General features: G+C 35.3%; 1 protein-coding gene across 8 annotated transcripts in view; it reads left to right on the top strand.

The window, feature by feature from the left end:
- PPHLN1 (periphilin 1) overlaps positions 1-19,650 on the top strand; it is a 121,480-nt gene that overhangs the window by 45,564 nt on the left and 56,266 nt on the right. For all 8 annotated transcript variants that reach the window (XM_046666803.1, XM_046666786.1, XM_046666742.1 and 5 more), the window contains one exon: positions 15,230-15,441. In XM_046666803.1, the coding sequence (XP_046522759.1) occupies positions 15,230-15,441 (212 nt within the window). The remainder of the gene's footprint in view (positions 1-15,229; positions 15,442-19,650) is intronic.

The following is a 19,650-nucleotide window of genomic DNA, read 5'->3' as shown; positions in this document are numbered from 1 at the left end:
TGAAATAGCAGAGTGGTCAGCCGGGGTTCTTGGATGATTGCCTGGAGCACAGTCTCTCACCCTGGAATGCCTGCCCTAGACTGTTTCATGGTAGTTAGATAGACATCTTTTGTGTAATGATTCAGTATTCAGTTTTTTGATATTTTTATTATATCAATTTAGGCATGTCTTGCCTCTAACAATAGGCACTGTTTTAGCTGTTAGAGATCAAACTGTGAGTAACACAAATAAGTTCTATATTCTAAGCTGGAAGATCTCTTAGTCCATATTGCATGCCTAGAATACTTTTAATGCTAAAGATGTGGTTTTGTGGAAAGAGCTCTGGACTTGGTCACCAGACTCAAGTTAGCCTTACTAGTTACCAAACTGCTTTCTCAAAATGATTCCTGAAATCTTAGTTCCTTTTTGAAGTTTCCTGTTGACTGGAAATGAAGTAGCCAGTATTTTGTGTGGAATATTTGTGCATGTTGGATATGGGAAGGAAAGAAAAATGAGGTCCTGAATAAGAAGTTAAATGTTTTCTTTCTTCCTTTCTTCTCTTCCCTTATATCCTTACCTCCTACTTTTTTATTGAATTTTACTCTTAACCAGTAAACATATATCTGCTGAAACTGAGGGGTCTATCACACCTTGTCTGATTTTACTGGTGTGAGGGGCTGGAGTTATCTTGGGAATGTGTATTAACGGGAGAATCCTGAGCTTCATAAATCTGCTTTTGAAGCCAGCATCCAAGATGATTTTATGTAGGACCACACTGAGAAAGAGTCCCTTATAAGGCATTAGTTCCTCCCATCTTCCATTCTGTAGATGACTTTGCCTCCTGTATATGCCCTGCATTATCGCTGCCCTGAATCAGGGCTGAAATGTTTGTAATACGGCCAAAGATGCTGTCCTGACTCTCAAGTTATGTACTTTTTTGATAATAAAAAGCATCAGTTGAGTTAAATATGTGGGGGTCTTTTTTTTGAGGCTTCATAGTAAGCATTGTAGTTGTACCGTTATTTATATTTCTTCAACAGTTCTTTTTTAAATTTTTTTTCCTTTTTTTTAAGGTGGTAATTGCCATATAGCATTATATATTAGTTTCAGGTGTACAACATAGTGATTTGATATTTGTATATATTGCAAAATGATCACCACAGTAAGTCTAGTTAACAGCAACTTGCATTTCTCTTTTTAATTCTGTTTTTATTATTTTTTATTGAGATAACGTTGGTTTAAAAGACTTTAATTTGCTGTATAATTCATTGTATTGAACCCATTATATCATATATATTGATATCATTTTCATCATAGCTAGAAACTTTATAATTTGAAGGCTTTTGGTGTAAGTTTTCTTTACGTGGTTAATAGAATTTTGTCTTACTTGCAGTGCAAAGTTTGTACCCTGTGATTTATGGAATGGCATTAAGAATGTGCCCAAGTTTCCAGTGTCCTGTTGCTCTGTTCAGCATGCTTCAGGGTCACTGTTACAACAAACAAAAAAACAAAGTTCTTTCTTAAAATCAGGACCATACTTGCACAAAGAAAATTATACTAGTTGATGTTGATTGAGTTTTATAGCTAGTCAGGAGTGTGGGGATAACACATTTTAAAAGAAAAATTGTACGAATACAGTTGTGATCTTTCTATCAATCAGATGATTTTTCCCTTTTGATTTTTTTTGATAATCTAATGATAATCTATAGAGACTTCATGTTTTGCATTTTAGGTACTCAATGACAGTTGTGTATGTGGCTTTGTTTTAGTTTGTATGCTTCTTCAAGAAACAGTTCTGTGTTTAAGAATGTCTAGTTTAAGCTTATTTTATTTAGAAAAACAGAAACCTCTGAGTATTTCACACAGGGGGTTAGAGTCATTAGCAATCCAGGGTCACCTTAAGGAATTTAGGTCATATGAAGCCAGGCTAGTCTATTTCTTCTTCCCCCTGCTTTTATTGTGTAGCCATTTGGGATTTCAACCCTACTTCCTTGGTAAGATCTGGACTCTATTTTTATATCCTAATCCTATGAGGCTATCAGGATTGTTTGTTTTTCATCCTCTCAGCTACTGCTTCTGAAATTGGCACATATATAAAGGAAAAAGTGGCCCAGAAAAGAAAGGCCCAGGGGCCAGCCCTGTGGCCCAGTGGTTAAGTTCCCCACTCCACTTCAGCAGCCCAGGGTTTCACTGATTCGGATCCTGGGCGTGGACATGGTGCTGCTTATCAGGCCGTGCTCAGGCGGTGTCCTACAGAGCACAACCAGAGGCACTCACAACTAAAATATACAGCTATGTACTTGGGGGCTTTGGGGAGAAGAATAAGGGAAAAAAAAAAAAAAAAGAAGATTGGCAACAGATGTTAGCTCAGGTGCCAATCTTTGGAAAAAACAAAACAAAAAGACAGACTCAGTTCTCTGGGCTTCCTACTTCTCTTGCTTATTGGTTCCATAGTTCTTTACTACATTCTTAGCTCTTTGATGACTATGAGCAGATTGCTAAAAAATTTTTTTTTGCTCAGTGGTTCTAGATTTCTTTTAGCAGTCAACTTAAAATTTAGTTCCCCATTTTTGGCTGTAGTAGCAAAAGTTGAGATGATCCTTGAGGTAATGGTGTCTTTGGCTTGAACTCTAGGAAATATAAATATTTTTTAAATTATTCGTCAAAAATTTTATTAGTAGAAAATTTCTATTAAATATATAGTATAGAGTTAAAACCATGAATATAATGCACAGAAATACAATCTGTTAAAGTAAGGGCTTTAACAGAAGCCTAAAGACTAAGTTTTTCTATTAATTATTTTGTGTTTATTTATTTTAGTCATTTTATAGCATTTAGTTGCGTAAATATATATAGCAGGCACCCAAGATTTAAGAAAAACTATGAGAGAAAAAAACTTTAAATTTTATCTTTTATTATAAAGGATTATTTTTAAAAATATTTTATCTATAAATGATTGTCTTTGAATCTGTTCACTGACTTTTTCTGCAGATGGGGTAAAGAGAATCATAAAATTGGGAAATTATGTTGAAGGTTAAGAATTGCTGTGTTAAGCTATAGCATTTTTCTGAATAAAGGAAAAATAAATAACAGGAAAATGTAAGTTGAATGATTTCTTGGTCAAGACATATTGGAAGATTTGCCTTTGCAGAGAGAATGTCCTGAGGTGGGGGAACCTCATCATGTTGCACACATTTCTTAGTGATCCTCTGGGAAGATGACCTGACACCATATTGGTAGCTGAAGTTACCAAGACTGACTTCTTTTCGGTTTGGCAAGTAATGCTATGCTATTTGGGTGTTCAAAAGAAATTGCTAAAATGTATTAATGATTTTCAGACAGCAGTTGGTCTTACAATTTGTTTTCCCTTAAAATAAATATTAAACATGAAAATTCTTTTCTCAAAGAGAAAAGTTCTGTTGACTTTCTAAAAGAATCTTTTCATGGGCACAGATATTAGCTCAGGGCCAGTCTTCTTCAGCAAAAAAAGGGGAAGATTGGCAGCACATGTTAGCCCAGGGCTAATCTTCCTCAAAAAAAAAACCAAAAAACTTTTCAGATCTGTTAAATGATAAGAAGCTATGTTTTTATATATCACATTTTTAGAGGAAAAGTAGACACCTTTTTAATACTTACTAGAGCATATAACTTACATATAGTACATAAATCAAGGTGTATGGTTTAATGAATTACCATACGTGTAATCACAATCCAAGTTAAGAAATAGAATATTACTTGCATCCCAGAAGCTTCCTCATGCCGCTCCTCAATTACTTTCTTCTTCCTCTCTGAAGGTAATCGTTATTCTGACCTAAAGCAATCTTAATAGTCATTGGGAAAAATTGTAATTATTGTGTCTTTTAAAATTTTTTGTCAAGACATTAAACTCTTTCAGTCAACTAGAAATATGTAGGGAAATTAAAAAATGGTAAAACTGATATTCATTTAGTATACTATAATTTAAAACGTTAGAAACATTGAGAGTTTAGAGTTTTATTTCTTTGTAAAAAACTTACCAAGAGTTTGAACAGTGCTTGCCTTCTCATCGTATATCTTAAGATATGAGCAAGCATCTTTTTTATTCCTTGGTGAATTGTCATACTCCATTCTGCATTGGGATCAATTTCCAACATTTTATCCTTTGCATTTTCATTGTTGTGAAATATCACTTGAGAGTTCCTTTAATGTAAAGTTTTTTGCTAGCCTCACTGTCTCTGGGACATCTTCATCTTTTTTGTCACAGTCACTTTCGTTATTTATGTCAGTAATTTTGCCTTCACCAAGTTCCTCAGGCTGCATATCTAGGGTCTCTTAAAGGGCAGCATTGTCAGCATTCCCATGCTCAGCTATTTACTCTATCACTCCATTAGGTTTAATTTGGATTTCACTTCTACAGTTATCACTTTTTTGTTTCTTGGCTGCACTTTTTGTCTTTGTTGGCCAGTTTTCTTTCAATTATCCATTTTTGTAAAATGTCACGTGGGTTTATCACTGGGAGACAAGAAAGGAACAAAATTCCATTTTGCTGTCCGTGTGTGAACTGAATAGCAGATGCATGATGACGAATCCAACAAGACTTTGAAGGATGTGATGTGATTGGTCACCAATGGTGATGTGCGTTTATTGTTCATGTAGTGATTTGTGAACTGAGAGCTAGCAGCTTTGTACCTATTTATATTCCCATCAACAAGGTATGTAAATTCCTGTTGTTTCACATCCTTGTCAACACTTGGTGTTGTCAGTGTTTTGTTTTTTTTTTAATTTGAGTTAATGGGTTAATATATAAAGTACTTATTTGGACTGGTAGGCATTATTCCTCTTAATCCATTATTCCCATTTTACAGATGAGGAAACAGACACAGAGAGGTTAAGTAACTGTCAAACCTCTCCTGTAGTAAACAAATGATGGCGCCAGATTTGAACCCTGGCAGACTTTGTTCCAGAGCCTATGCTCTTAAGTATTGGACTATATATAAATTAAAAGATTGAAAATAGAGTGGAAAATACTTTACTTGAAAATGTAACATGTAATTGAATGTTTAGGAGAGTTGAAGAAATTTGAATACTTGATGTTAGATGTGTTATAAAGAAACATTTTAGAATTGATAAGTGGTTCCAAGAAAGCTGTAGAATGTCTCTACATATTTCTCAAACTGATAGATTAAATTTATGAGTGTGTGTGTGTGTATCTGTCTGTGTGTCTATCTCAGGGTTTCTGAACTTTGTCACTATTGGCATTTTGGTCTGGATAGTTCTATATTGTAGGGAACTGTCCTGTGCATTGTAAGAATTTAGCAGCATCTCTGACCTCTACTCACTAGATATGTACTCCCCAGTTGTGACAGTCAAAAATGTCATGTTTTCAGATGTTGCCACATGTCCCTCTGGGAGTAAAATCACCATCATTTGAGAATCACTAATATAGTAAGGAGCCTCATTAATAGAATCCTTTTTTTTCCTTGCATATATTTTGAGTGTTTTTCATGTCATAATTTGGAAAAGCAGATTTTTTGCCTTTAAAATGTCAGAATCTCAGAGCAATAATAATAGCTATACTAGTCACATGAGTACAGTTAAGCATCAGTGGGCTGTTTCTGTAGGTTGCTTTTTTTCTTGGAAGTGTATGGTACAGCTACTTAATTACTGGGAAGAATATTAGCTACCCAGATTTCTTATTGGGTTGGCAGGTTGGTTTTGGGAGGAGGTAGTGGAATGGGAGAAAGTGGCATTGAACAGTGGAAGATCAGTTATCTTTAAAAGCTAAAATAAAGAACTTGAGAGAATATTGACATATCAGGGAAAATAGTTGAGTTCATAATAGTCAAAGTGATTTCATTTAATAATTGTGAAATATTTGGTCTTCCACTTGAATAGGATCTATAAATTAAATGAAAGAATAGCTTAAAAACTAATTTCTTATTAAACAAAAATAAGTTTTAAAAGTTTCTGTTGTAAAAGTTGTACAGTCACATTATAGAAATAATATGAAAAGCAAAAAGAAATTCCTACTGAGTTTACTAGGAATAAGTTTACCAATGAAAGCATTATTGATTTTCTGGTGAATTATATGCTTTAAAAACTCATTGCAGTCTCTCATTAGTTATGCCAGAGAATTAGAAGTAAATCTATGCAAGAGTTTGTTTAGGTGTAAGGTTAAGATATAAGGTTGCTCAGTTTGCCCTTGCCATATTGTCTTAATTAAAAAAAAAGCCTAAGCCTTTGAATATTCATTTTTACCTAAATTTATCATAAATTATACCAGAAGATAAGAATTTAAGAAAATTAAGACAACTGTTTCATAAAACTAGCATCACTTGCACTAGTACCTTATGCTAGCTACAAGTGCCCACCGTCATTCATAGTAGCTGTAAGTATATCTGTTGTCAGTGATGGAAGGAAAATTAAACAGTGATACACATTAAGACACCCATCTCATTTATGGATTATGGATTGTTTTGATAATCTCTACTGTTTTTCCCTTAAAGATAGAAGCTCTCATGGTTGACATTTGAAATCAAGTGCAAACTCCCTTAAATAGTTAGGTGTTATTGCCAAGAAAAAGAAGAAATTCAAAATACTCTGTAACATTTTGAGCCTAGAAAAAGTCAGACATATAAACAGAGGAAGAGAGAAAGGAAGCATGTTAATGAAGATAAGAAAAGCAGTCTGACAGTCAGAAAAGTGTGCTATTTGCAGTTCTATTTAATATTTGCTCTCTGTATGGACCTTGGAAGTTTAACCCTGTTTTATGGACTAGTGTAGTGTTTCCATTTTTAGGACCATTAAATCAGTAGCAATTTTCAGCTTAACGCAAATTGTATATTATTCATGATGAAGCTTCTGTGTCTTTTTGTCCTCATTTTTACTACTGGATAGGATTATTTCCCTATTTGATAGAGAAAACTTAAAATAACTTGGGTTATCTTAAGTATTTGTTTGGTGAGATGTTACATTAGTTTGCCTGTCTTCCGTTGAATTATCTTCTTATCTTTCATCTTTTTATTAGTATATTCATCTTATCCAATGTTTTTTTAGCATTTATTAAATTATTAAATATTAATATTTAAGACTTTGCCATGGATGTTGGAATTTTCCTCCTTAATTAGAAATTTGTTTTAAATTCAATGATAACTTTCAACTTTAGAGGCCTTTTTTGTATGTAGTTTAAAACTTGGTATTTTGATACAAGATGGTTTCTTCCTCTAGGCTTATAATTATTTAGCATTTTTTTCTTATATATTTTTTTTGCAGGGTCTTTTTATTCTTTCTCTTCCTTCCAAACATTTAGCTTTTTTCAACCTACATATATCATGCTATGTGTTATAAAAAGGAATTCATCACTGTCTTCCCCAAATTGTCTTACAGTTAGGTAAAATATTTTAAAATTTGAGGGTCCATGTATTTGGGGGAAGGTTAAAGATGAGATAATTGATGACAAAAAGACTAAAACCTAAAACTATAATGATAGGTACCATTTATTGCAAAGCTGCTGTGGTCAGAGAAGTTAGGAAAATGAAGCTCAAAAAGATTAAATAAATTGATCAAAATGACCTTATTGGTCACAAGGCCATATGTAAGCAGAGGAACTGATTTTTGAATTCTGTATCTGCCTGCGGGAAATGCTCTGAGAAGGGCTCCGTAAACAGGTGTGTTTAATTTTATTAAACTCATTATTTCCCAAAGTTACTTACCTACAAAAGCCCTTTTTGAGTTTTGTGGTAAACATCTTGTGGATTAGTATTTTGTGTAATATATTTTGAGAAAGGCTTTTTATTGTAAAGTCAAGTCTCTTGGAGAAAAGAAGAGATGAATCAACCAAAACATATTTCTATCATTGTGTAATTAATTTGCTTTCTAAAAGACCACTTCTAAAGCACAAAATCTTAAGATATTGGCAGGAAGTAGAGTGGAAAAAATTCTTGTACTTTTCTTTGCCTTCTGTGAGGAATTTGAAGCTGTAGATAACCTTTTTATGCTTTAGTAAGTTGTGTTTGAAAGCTGGCAGGGAGTACATAATTATTTAGATCAGGGGTTGGCAACTACAACCCATAGGCCAAACCTGACCAGCTGTTTGTTTTTGTAAGTAAAGTTTTATTGGAACACAGCCATGCACATTTATTTACATGTTGTCTACGGCTGTTATTGGGCAACAGTGGAGTGTTCAGGAGTTGTGATGGAGAGTAGGTAGTCCCCAAAGCCTAAAATAGTTCTTCTTGGTGCTTTACAGCATATGTTTGTAGACCCCTAGTTTAGTGAGTGGCCTTTCTGCCTACTTTTTACTTTCTATGTGCTTCATCTGCGTAAAGAACTCCGTATCTGAAGATTTTGACATTGAGTTATCCACAGCTCATCTTCTGTAAAGCAGATTCCTTGGGAAGTCAAGGTGAAGTCGTATTCTAGGGGTTTTATTATTATGAGTAGGTTTTAAATTTTTACAAATATGCAAGATTCTATAGTTTTGCTTTTCTGAATGTCAAAGTTATCACTCAGTTGTATTGGCACACTTACCTAATTTCTTAATGTAAACCTTTTACTGATTTAATGGAAATCATAGTCAGGTAACACTATCAATAGAAATAGCTAACATCTATTGAGTGCTGTGTACCAGGCTCTGTTCTAAGCATTTACATGTACAATAAACCTCCCCTTATTCGAGGTTTCGCTTTCAGTAGTTTCAGTTACCCTTGGGCACCCATGGTCCAAAAATATTAAATGGAAAATTCCAGAAATAAACAATTCATAGTTTTAATTTGATGTGCCGTTCTGAGTAGTGTGATGAAATCTCTTGCTGTCTGGCTTCGTCCTGCCTGAAACTGAATCATCCCTTTGTTCAGTGTATCCGTGCTGTGTATGCTGCCTGCCCATTAGTCACTTAGTAGCTATCTCAGTTGTCAGATTGAAAGTCTCTGTATTGCAGAGCTTGTGTTCAAGGAACCCTTATTTTACTTTAAAATGGCCCCGGAGTGCAAGGGTAGTGATGCAGGCACTTCGGATATGCCAAAGAGAAGCCACAAAATGCTTTCTTTAAATGAAAAGATGAAAGTTCTTGACTTAGTAAGGAAAGAAAAAATATCATAGCTGAGATTGCTAAGACCTACAGTACAAACAAATCTTTCTATGAAGTTATGAAGAAGGAAAAAGAAATTCATGCTAGTTTTGCTGTTGCACCTCAAACTGCAAAAGTTATGGCCACAGTGTGTAAGTGCCTACTTAAGATGGAAAACGCATTAAATTTGTACAGTAAAGTATTTTGAGAGACGACAGTCACATAACTTTTATTGGAGTGTATTGTTATAATTGTTCTATTTTATTATTATTGTTCCTAATCTCTTTCGTGCCTAATTTATAATTAAACTTTATCATAGGTGTGCACATATAGGAAAAAATGTAGTCTGTATAGGGTTAGATACTACCCACAGTTTGAGGCATCTGCTGGGGATCTTGGAATCTATCTACTATATTATCTCATCTACTGCTTGCAACCACTCTGTAAGATAGGTACTGTTATTATCTCCACTTTACAGATGAGGAAGTTAAGGCGTAGGAGGTTAAGTAACTTGCTCAAGGTTGTAAAGTTCATAGTTACTTTGGAAGGGTCTTCCAGTACTTAGGAAGCTGGTTCCAGAGGGCCTTAACATGCCCTAACCCCCTTTCCTTCCTCTACTAGATGAAGCTTCTGTTAAGCCCCATACACAGGGTTAGTATTGTATTTGAAAATTCGGTGCTATGTAAGTGTATAAATTTCAAGAAGGCCCTCTGACTCATCGTTAGGCCCTTGCCATTGACATGTGATGCCTTTGAATTGTTGATTTCAAGTTCTTTGGATAAATACCAAGTAATGGGATAGCTGGGTCGTATGGAATTTCTATTTTTAATTTTTTTAGACATCTTCATAGTGTTGCCTATAGTGAATGCACCAGTTTGCATTCCCACCAGTAGTGTATGAGGGTTCTCTTTTCTCCACATCCTCTCCAACATTTGTTTTGTCTTGTCCTGGTGATTACAGCCATTCTAACAGGTGTAAGGTGATATCTCAATGTAGTTTTGACTTGCGTTTTCCTGATGATTAGTGATGTTGAACATCTGTTCATGTGCCTGTTGGCCATCTGTATACCTTCTTTGGAAAAATGTCTGTTCATGTCCTCTCCCTCTTTTTTTTCTGAGGAAGATTGTTGCTGAGCTAACATCTGTGCCAATCTTCCTCTATTTTACGGGGGATGCCACCACAGCATGGCTTGATGAGCAGTGCTTGGTCCATGCCCAGGATCCGAACCTGCGAACCCCAGGCTGCTAAAGCAGAGCACGTGAAGTTAACCATTACGCCACTGGGCCAGCCCCTCCTCTGCCCATTTTTTGATTCGTTTTCTTTGTTTTTTTTGTTGTTGAGTTGTGTGAGTTCTTTATATATTTTGGAGATTAAGTCCCTGTCAGATGTATTACTTGCAAATATCTTCTCCCAGTTGGTGGATTGTCTTTTCTTTTTTTTTCCTGGTTTCCTTTGCCTTCAGAAGCTCTTTAGTTTGATAAAGTCCCATTTCTTTCTTTCTTTTTTTTTTCTGAGGAAGATTAGCCCTGAGCTAACTTCTGTTGCCAATCTTCCTCTTTTTTTTGCTTGAGGAAAATTAGCCCTGAGCTAATATCTGTGCCAGTTTTCCTCCATTTTGTATATGAGTTGCTGTCACAGCATGGCTAATGAGTGGTGTAGGTCCACACCTGGGACCGGAATCTGTGAATCCAGGCTGCTGAATCGCAGAGTGCCAAATTTAACCTCCATGGCACAGGGTGGCCCTGATGATACTTTTAACAACAGTTCTTTCTTGAGTTTTTGAACTCCTACCTTTAGCTGTCCACAGCCATGGTCAAAGCCTAGAATCATCACTGGGAATTGTTCCTCCTCTGTCATGAACTCTACATTTCTGCTTTTGACTTGGAGATAATGTTCTTATATACAGGTCTTATGCATTAGTGAGGTTCTCTAATTCAGTCCTTCTCAAAGTTTTGTGTGCATCAGAATCACCTGGAGAACCTTGTTAAAGCCCAGAATCCTGGTCATACCCTCATAGATTCAGATTCATAGGTGTGGGTTGATGCCCCTGAATTTGCATTTCTGTCACCTCTGAGTAATGCTGAGACAGGTCTGGGGACTTGCATTTTGAGGACACTGCTCTAATGAATACTTTTCCCCCAAGGACCAATACCAAAACTTTCCACTCTGCCTCTAGCTTCTATTCATAGTCTTACTTTGTTGACTTTCTGTTGATGTTTTCTATAATTACTTTACTGAGGTAAAGGACTTCTGAAGGGAGATTTCTCATATTTTCTCGAAATGAGAATTTCTCTTTATTCTTATCCTTTTTCAGTTTCTTCTCTTCTTTCCTTCAGTGCCATTCTCTTCTTCTTAGTTCCTTTGTCTTATTTTTTCCTGTTGACTTTTGACTCCTTCGTTATCAGTTAACATTTTTGTGTCTTGGGTTATCAGTTTCTCTTTGTACAGTAAATCAGCCTTTTCCCTCAGTCTCTAGATATAATCAAATAAGCCCCTTCCCTCAAAATGTTGTCCCAGTTCTCTCCCTTCTTTCTCTGCTAAACTTTTTTGGAAGAAAAGTAATGGCTTAACTTCCTTATCCTTTAGTAGGTGTATCTTAATTTCTTACAGTCTGCTTTGGTTTCCAAAGTTTTACTGCACAGCCTCCTCACTGGGATGTGACTCCTAGGTTGGAAATGCAGAGATCTCTTCTAACTTCTGCCATATTTGATAACTATCTTTTCCCTTGTAAAGATTTTCTTCCTTTGTTTTCTAGTCACTGATTTTTAAAGTTTTCACTGTTCTGACTACTTCTGCTCTTGTTTGCGTAATGCTTTTTAATCCCTTTCTGCTTTTTCATCAAAGCTTAGAGTGCTTTCTCACCAACTAAATCCCTTTTGTGCAATATGGGAGCCACTAGCCAAATGTGCTTATTGAACACTTGAAATATGGCCAACTCTGGCTGAGATATTCCCTAAGTATAAAATACTGCATTTGCAAGATTTAAGATGAAAAAAGAGCATGTAAAATAAATCTCACTACATTTTTAATATTGATTGCATGTTGATAATATTTTGGATATATTGGGTTAAGTGAAAAATATTGCTAAAGTTAATTACTATTTCTCTTTACTTTTTAACTATGACTGCAGTATCTGTGGCTCAATTATATTTCTATTAGACAATGCTGATCTAAATTTCACCTTTCCTTAAAGACCTCCAGTTCAGTTTTCCATTTACTAGTATACATTTCTTGTTTGAATTACAGTACCAGCCTTCTGGAACATTTACTCCCCACCCCCCAATTAGATACGAAGCTTCTTCAGAATCAGGGTAATTCCCCATAGTGCCTTTCATATATTGGTATGAATATATATATATTCACATATTTATGTTCATATATATATGAACATACATATATATATTCATATATATAGAGAGAGAGATTGGGATATATAGATATGAAAAAATTATGTGCATAACATGAATAAATGACTTGGCTAATATTACCACTTTATCAAAGAGGATGCTTCTGGTGATGATCCCTATTGTGATGTTTTTGCTTAACGTGATGGGAAGTAGGAGGAGTTGATGTGAAGGGGAGGAGAGGCGTTACTGTGCTCTGAGATATTAAAATCAGACATGTGCTTTCCCCAAGTATGTGCAGCCGCCTCGGCCACTCTCATAGTTCTGAATTGTGCTGTTGTGATTTTACCGCCATCTAGTGTCAAGGTTAGGAAACTGTAGTTCAGAATTTCATCTCCCCCACCCCCTCACCCGCCTGGTGGAAAGTAGGCAGCCTTTCCTCTGAATGTGGACCTGCTTTCCCCATCCCCCAAGTAGGTGATCAGTAAGAGCTCATTTGGTGTCAGTGGAGGAAACCTTTATTCTTCTTCTTGGAGCACTCTTTCTTTGGCTTCCCTGCTGACTTACCAGTTTCCCTCTTGTTTCTGTGGCCATTCTGTTTCATTCTTCTCGGACAGGCCATTCCTCAGTGTGGTAGTTTTCTACTCCTAGATTCTGGGTCCTCTGCTCTTTTTATCCTGTTTTCATCCATACCTAAGGCTTTAAATCCTGCCTATTTACAGACAAATTTATAGTTATATAAAAATTTATAGTTATAGCCAAAAATCTCTTCTGATCTTGTCAGCAGTAACTCTGGTTGCCTGCCAAGATGTTACATGAGCATCTCAAACTTAACATGTTTGAGTCTAAATGTGGATCCCTTACCCCACCCCTGTTTCTCGAATCTGTTTTTCTCATTTCAGTAAGCTGTCACGCCAGAATTCTGGGAATCAGCTTAACATCCTTTGTCTCTCACACTCCTTAGTCAAACATTAACCGTGTCCCATTCAGTCTACAACGGTACATTCTTGTGTGTTAAATTTGTGACCCCTCCCCTGCTCGCACCTTGTCTAAGCTACAACTGACTCTTGTCTGGACTAAGGAGGCTCCTAATTAGTCTCCCTGCATGCACTCCTGAGTACATTCACGTGTTTTACGTTCATTTGTTTAATATCAGCCTCTCCTAGTAGCTTGAGAGTTCTGTGATGGGAGGGACTGTGTGCATTTGTTTCACCATCGGGTCCCCAGCACCTGATAGAGTTCCTAGCATTGTGTAATACATATATAGCCACTCTGGCTCTCAGTGATGTTGATTTGATTTGACTCCTGTAGTTTTAGTGATTGAACTTGAATATATTAGAATCTCTTTAATGCTTTCTTTCAGCATTAGTATTCTGTCCAAGTTCATTTATTATAAATGAGTTTTAGCTGTTTTCTACTTTTACCCAGGGAAACTTAATTGCATCCATAAGGGCAATATATTTTGGGTATTAATCAGCTAATGACAACCACCTACTTATATATTGGGGACTACAGGCAGTATGCTGAAATTTTCTTTTGAGTGTGTGAAATTTAATGCCAGTGGTTTGTCTCTTAGCATTCTGTCTGAAATTTAATCTTCTTTAATTTTACTAGGGAGGTACATTTGCTAAATCTTCAGTTAAAACCTGTTTGACTCCAAGTGTTCTTTTACACGGAGTCTCATGTCTTGATAGTTTTATTTAATAATTTTGATTTGCTTTGATGTTATAAAGATGGTTTGGCTTTGTAAAGTTTTACTACTCAGACTTATTTTCTGCTTTGAATTGATGATGTTGCTTAATAAAGAAATTTAATTTGTAATAGAGGTGATTTATAAAAAGTTGCTATTTATAGATGGGCAACAATCTGTATACTAATGATAGAAACTCAGAGAGCAAGGATTAGTAGGTATATACTAGGGTTTCTCAACCTTGGCATTATTAACATTTTGAATCAGGTAGTTTTTGTTGTATGTTTGTGTAGGGGAGCTGTCCTGGGCATTGTAGGATTTCAGCAGCATCCCTGGCCCCTACTCACCAGTGGCACCCCCTCCTCTCCAGTTGTAGCAACAAAAATGTCTGTAGACATTGCCAAATTGTCACCTGGGAGGCAAAATTGTACCAGTTGAAAACCAGTAGTATATTACTGTACTTAGAAGGGGAGAATAGGTCATGAAACGTCTCATTGGGCGATCTTTGGCATTCCCTGGGTGTCTTTGAAAGAATGGTAGCTGTGTGGTGTATTGTCAATGGCAAACAGAAATAGAGACTGTATGTTTTTCACTTTTTAAAATTTCTGTGCTTGCTTAGAATAAAATGGCTTTTGCACTTAACTACTTGGTTCTGTCCCAAACTGCAAAAAAAATAATGCATTCTAAATAGTATTTCAGGGGTAAAATTTCATTTTGTGGACTCACTTCAGAAGGCAAGTGGTGGTAGAAAAAGGGAACCAAGATTACAACATATAAAGAGTAGCTTGTAATTAGGGGGCTGGCCCCGTGGCCGAGTGGTTAAGTTCGCCAGCTCCATTGTGGCGGCCCAGGGTTTCGCTGGTTCGGATCCTGGGTGCAGACATGGCACCGCTCATCAGGCCACGCTGAGGAGGCATCCCACATGCCACAACTAGATAGACCCACAGCTAAAACATACAACTATGTACTAGGGGGATTTGGGGAGAAAGCAGAAAGAAACAAAAAAAAGAAGATTGGCAATAGTTGTTAGCTCAGGTGCCAATCTTTAAAAAAAAAAAGAAAACTTGGCAAATTGAAAAAAAAAGTAGCTTGTAATCAGAGTTTTTGCCATTTGTGCTTGTATATATAGAGTACAGGTTATAATCAACTTATTTTATTCTTTATTTAAAGGGACATGAGAGATGGCTTTAGAAGAAAAGGTTTCTACTCTTCCCATTATGTGAGAGACCGGTCTCCTCATAAAAGAGACACACCGTTTTTCAGAGAATCACCTGTAGGCCGAAAGGAATCTCCACACAGCAGATCTGGCTCCAGTGTCAGTAGTAGAAGCTACTCTCCAGAAAGAAGCAAAACGTATTCTTTCCATCAATCTCAACACAGAAGTATGTATTCTTAAGACTTTTTCTTTTCTTTTTCTTTTCCAGCCTCCACTGATGAGAATTTACTGAGTCAGATTGCCTTATAGATATTGTAAGAGATATGTCTTTTTAACTTTTTATTTTGAAAACTTTCAAACTTTTAGAAAAGTTTAAAGAATAGTATAATGAACACCATATGTGCGTGCACACACACACACTTTGTTGGTAACCATTTCAAGTTGCAGTTCATGTGACATTTCACTTCTGATTCTTCAGCATGGAAGAGATGTGTTTGTAATCATGTCAGAAAGTCATACCCCTCCTCTATTTTCTCCTAGTTCCCATGCCAGTCCAACCTCTTTAATATTCTGTCAGTAGATGATCTCTCTATATATCTGAGAGTATATTTTTCATAAAAAATATCAGTGGTTTCCCCTATGTGTAAGGTATAGCTTTATAGAATTTAGAGCTAAAACTACCTTAGGTTCATTCTTTTCCAACTTCCAAAGTTTTTTCTTTAATTTGGAGTGCCTAGATGTATATGGCATGCTGTGCATGTCACCTGGGCTGAGTTGCTCAGTATGTTGGAATAAACAAAGGGAACAATTTATTTTCTAGATAAAACATTTCTGTGTTACCTTTCTAGACTCTACTACCTGCAGTGGAGCTCATTCACAAAACATTTCCTCCTGCCTTCTATATGAAGGGCACTGTTAGATAGAAAGATGTTCCTGTCACCCAGGAACTAGAATATATATGTATTTTCCCCCAACTAATGCCAGTTTTATCAATATGTAAATGTAACTTTGATATAAGAATTGATTTGTCATAAATGACATGAGCAGGTCAAGGTGAGAGAGATTCTCATTCTGGGGATTGGAAGAACATGTCATAGAGGAAATGATATTTGGGTTCATCTTTTATTTCAGGTTTCTACAAGTGGAGAAGTATCTTGTAGGTAGAAGGAATTATAAGCCAAAGTACAGAAATAAGAAGAGTCTAGGATAGTTCTTTTTCTTTCCTTTTTAACTTCCTTCCTATTAACTGGGGTTTTGTTTTTGTTTGTTTGTTTTTTCAAATAATAAGAGTTTTACTTCAGTAGCCTATGATTCCTGCATGTTGAAAGTGATGAAGATCACTTCAGATCATCAGATTGTCTCCATTGTAGCTGTTGCTGGATTCCTGTATTTAATAAACATTTATCAATTTTCTATTTTCAGAGCTTGGTAGAGAGGGGCTTCCAAAAAACATATTTTTGGATACATGTGTATGAATGTTCATGTAGGAGTTAAGAATGTCATTTGAAGATTTAAAATAAACAGTCACTTACATACATCTTATTGCCTAAAATGCCCTCAGAGTAGTTCCTGGTAACTGAACTTTATCATTGAGTTCACTGTTAACAGTTTGATATCTTCTCATTTGCTTCACTTCCTTCCTCCCTCCCTGCCCTCCTTAAGAAGATAAACAATCAGGTCCAGTGCCTACTCACATGAACAGACATAAATATCTAGAATTAGCTGGACACCTCCTAAAAACATATTTTTTTGGATGTGTATTACTTAAATCCAGACTATTAATGATTTGGTTAAGAGGAAGAAAGTATCTTTGGAAACTAATTATAAAGCCTTTTTAAAAAAATGCGAGTAAAATGGAAGCTTGAGATTCTTACTTGACAGCTTGTGGTGAAGTTATTAAGTCACTGAAGATAGTTATTGGTGAATTAGCCTTGTTTCCTGTTTCTCCTCTGAAACAGTTTCTAGAGAGGCATCTTCTGTCTGCTTTCAGCTTGGTAGTCAGTGGCCAGCACTCTAAAATCTTGAGCTGAAATGTGGAGCAGCCACAATGTAATGCTCCTCTCTTAGGGTTTCCAGTATACCTTCCCCATCCTTTGAGGTCTAATACCTTTAATATCTGGAGTGATGAAAAGATAAGAAAGAAAGCTGGGAGACTAAAATATAGTGTAAATTGAATGAAATAGAGCATACGACTTTGTTAATGCCCTCATATTTATTTTATTGAGTCATTTAGCCGTGAAAGTAAAGTTCTTTAATCAAGAAAAAAGGTTTGTTCTGGGAAAACTCTCTTTACAGGTTACTTTGAATGTTCCTTAACTATTTGGGCTGAACTATTAAAATGTTTCTCTATACTCCTTTTGTTTAAACAGTTTTCAGAGTGGTTACATAAGATCATCTTGCAAAAAGTTAATGGAGATGTCTTGTTTTAAGCAATAAATGGAAAAAGTAATTGTTATTGTACATATTTGTGTATTTGTAATAACAGCTTTTGCTTTAAATCTAAATGTCAAAAATACTCCTGGTACCTTGTTTTTCTTCAAAAACAAACAGAGGAACAGGGTCCTTCATTTTATCAGTCACTTAAACCGGGTTGATTAGGAATAATGTATTAATTTAATTTTTGATGTAAGTTGGAGTTTTGAGAAAGATTTTAAATGTTTCTGTAAATAACAGGTAAAAATAATTTTCTTACTTCTTATGCCCTCATTTTGCTAATTTTTTAACTTTTAATTTTTAGCTTTCTGTTTATATTTTTGAGTAATTTTACTTATTTTAATGATCACTAGTAGGTTGGCCATGGTAACTATTTAAGGTCTAATTTTTCATAATTCTTATGTGCATTTAATATGTCTTTATGTGCTTAATTATAAACCACAGAATGATTTTTACTACTTTTTCAACTCAACTGCATATTGTCCCTTTTGTGCTTATACATGCACACACGTGCACACAAGTATTTAAATTTCTTCTACTTAGTCTTTTGGGTTAGTCCTATGGAAATTTGTACTGCTTTAGACTACTTATCCTCCCAAATCAAACTGTTGTTCTCCTTTTATGCTGTATGTGTAAGAATTTTCTGCCTATAACTTAATTGGGCTAACCTGGCCATACTGTGACTATAACATTATTATTTGTTCATTTTTTTGTCCATATTTACATGCTAACAGTATAGGTTGTACGAGTTAACCTCATTTCCCTTCCCCTTGTTTTTTATGATATTTTTCTGGTTAAAATTGTTTTGTTATATATACCTTGTATATTTTTACCTTAAGTTTATTTTTATTCTAATTAATCTAACCAAACATCTCCCCATTTGCCAACTCTCTCAGCTATTTATTTACTTTTTTCTCCCCTTTCTCAAATGAATCCCATTGTTTTCCTATCTTATACTTTTATTTACCTTTTTTAGGATATTAGCATTATTGGTGACACCAGAGATTACAAGTTCAGTCTTCCGTACCCATTCTTTGTTAAAGTACTTCTTGTGATGTTTACTGTATCATAATCCAGTCTTTCCATCTTTGTATAGCTCATTTTTTCTAAAACAATTAAAATCTTTTCTTGCAACAGCTACCTAATGCTAGTTATTTGTCTGAGAGCCACGAAGATATTTCCTCTTTTTATGTTGTTAACCTTTTATATATTTGAAAAGTACCATCATAATCTTCATGATTATTTTTTCCAGGTTTAAATATATTTAGTTTCTTCAGATTTAAATATATTTAGTTTCTTTATTTGACATGGTTTTCAGACCTTTTGCTTTCCTAATTTTCTTTCTGTTCCTTTTAAGTTGTGAGGCTAAAAGGGAACTTTAGTTTTGTCAACCACATTGTATTACTGGCCCTTATAAGACTATAGGCAACTGAAACCTAAGCCATTTTCACATATATTACTCTTAAACAAAAGCCCTTCAGCCTGTACTTTTTTGAGATGCAATTGGTCGTGTGTAGTTAATACATTTTAAAAAATCTAGGAATGCTAAATTTTACCTAATTAACTTTGGCTTATTATTCTTTTCCATCAAGATCTTTAAATCTTGTATATATTAGCAGCAGATAAAAATAGCTTTGTTTTACCTGCATATGAAGTATGCTTTATGTGTTTTGTACTAATCGTTAATAATTATGTTGAGTAGCATAAGGTCAAATATAGAAACCTCTAGAGACCTCTCTCTGTGGACCTCAACCATTTATCTGCATTGTTTGCTATTATTCAACCAGTTGTGATCCCCCATCTTGTCTTCCTTTCCACTTGAGGATTTCATGGAAGACTTTGTCAGGTGCTTTGTGGAAACTCAAGTTACAAAGCATTTCCTCTATCAAAACAGTGACATAAAGATTGCCTTACTTTGTTTTTGTAAATCTCTTGTGGCTCCTAGGGATGATTATGTAAGTACTTACAAACTACCTCTTTGTTACTTCATTGGAAACATTTG

The sequence above is a fragment of the Equus quagga genome, chromosome 1, assembly GCF_021613505.1.
Source record: "Equus quagga isolate Etosha38 chromosome 1, UCLA_HA_Equagga_1.0, whole genome shotgun sequence".
In the NCBI taxonomy this organism is placed as follows: domain Eukaryota; kingdom Metazoa; phylum Chordata; class Mammalia; order Perissodactyla; family Equidae; genus Equus; species Equus quagga.
Note: the sequence above shows the minus strand (reverse complement) of the source record. Positions and strands in the feature narration are given on the sequence as shown.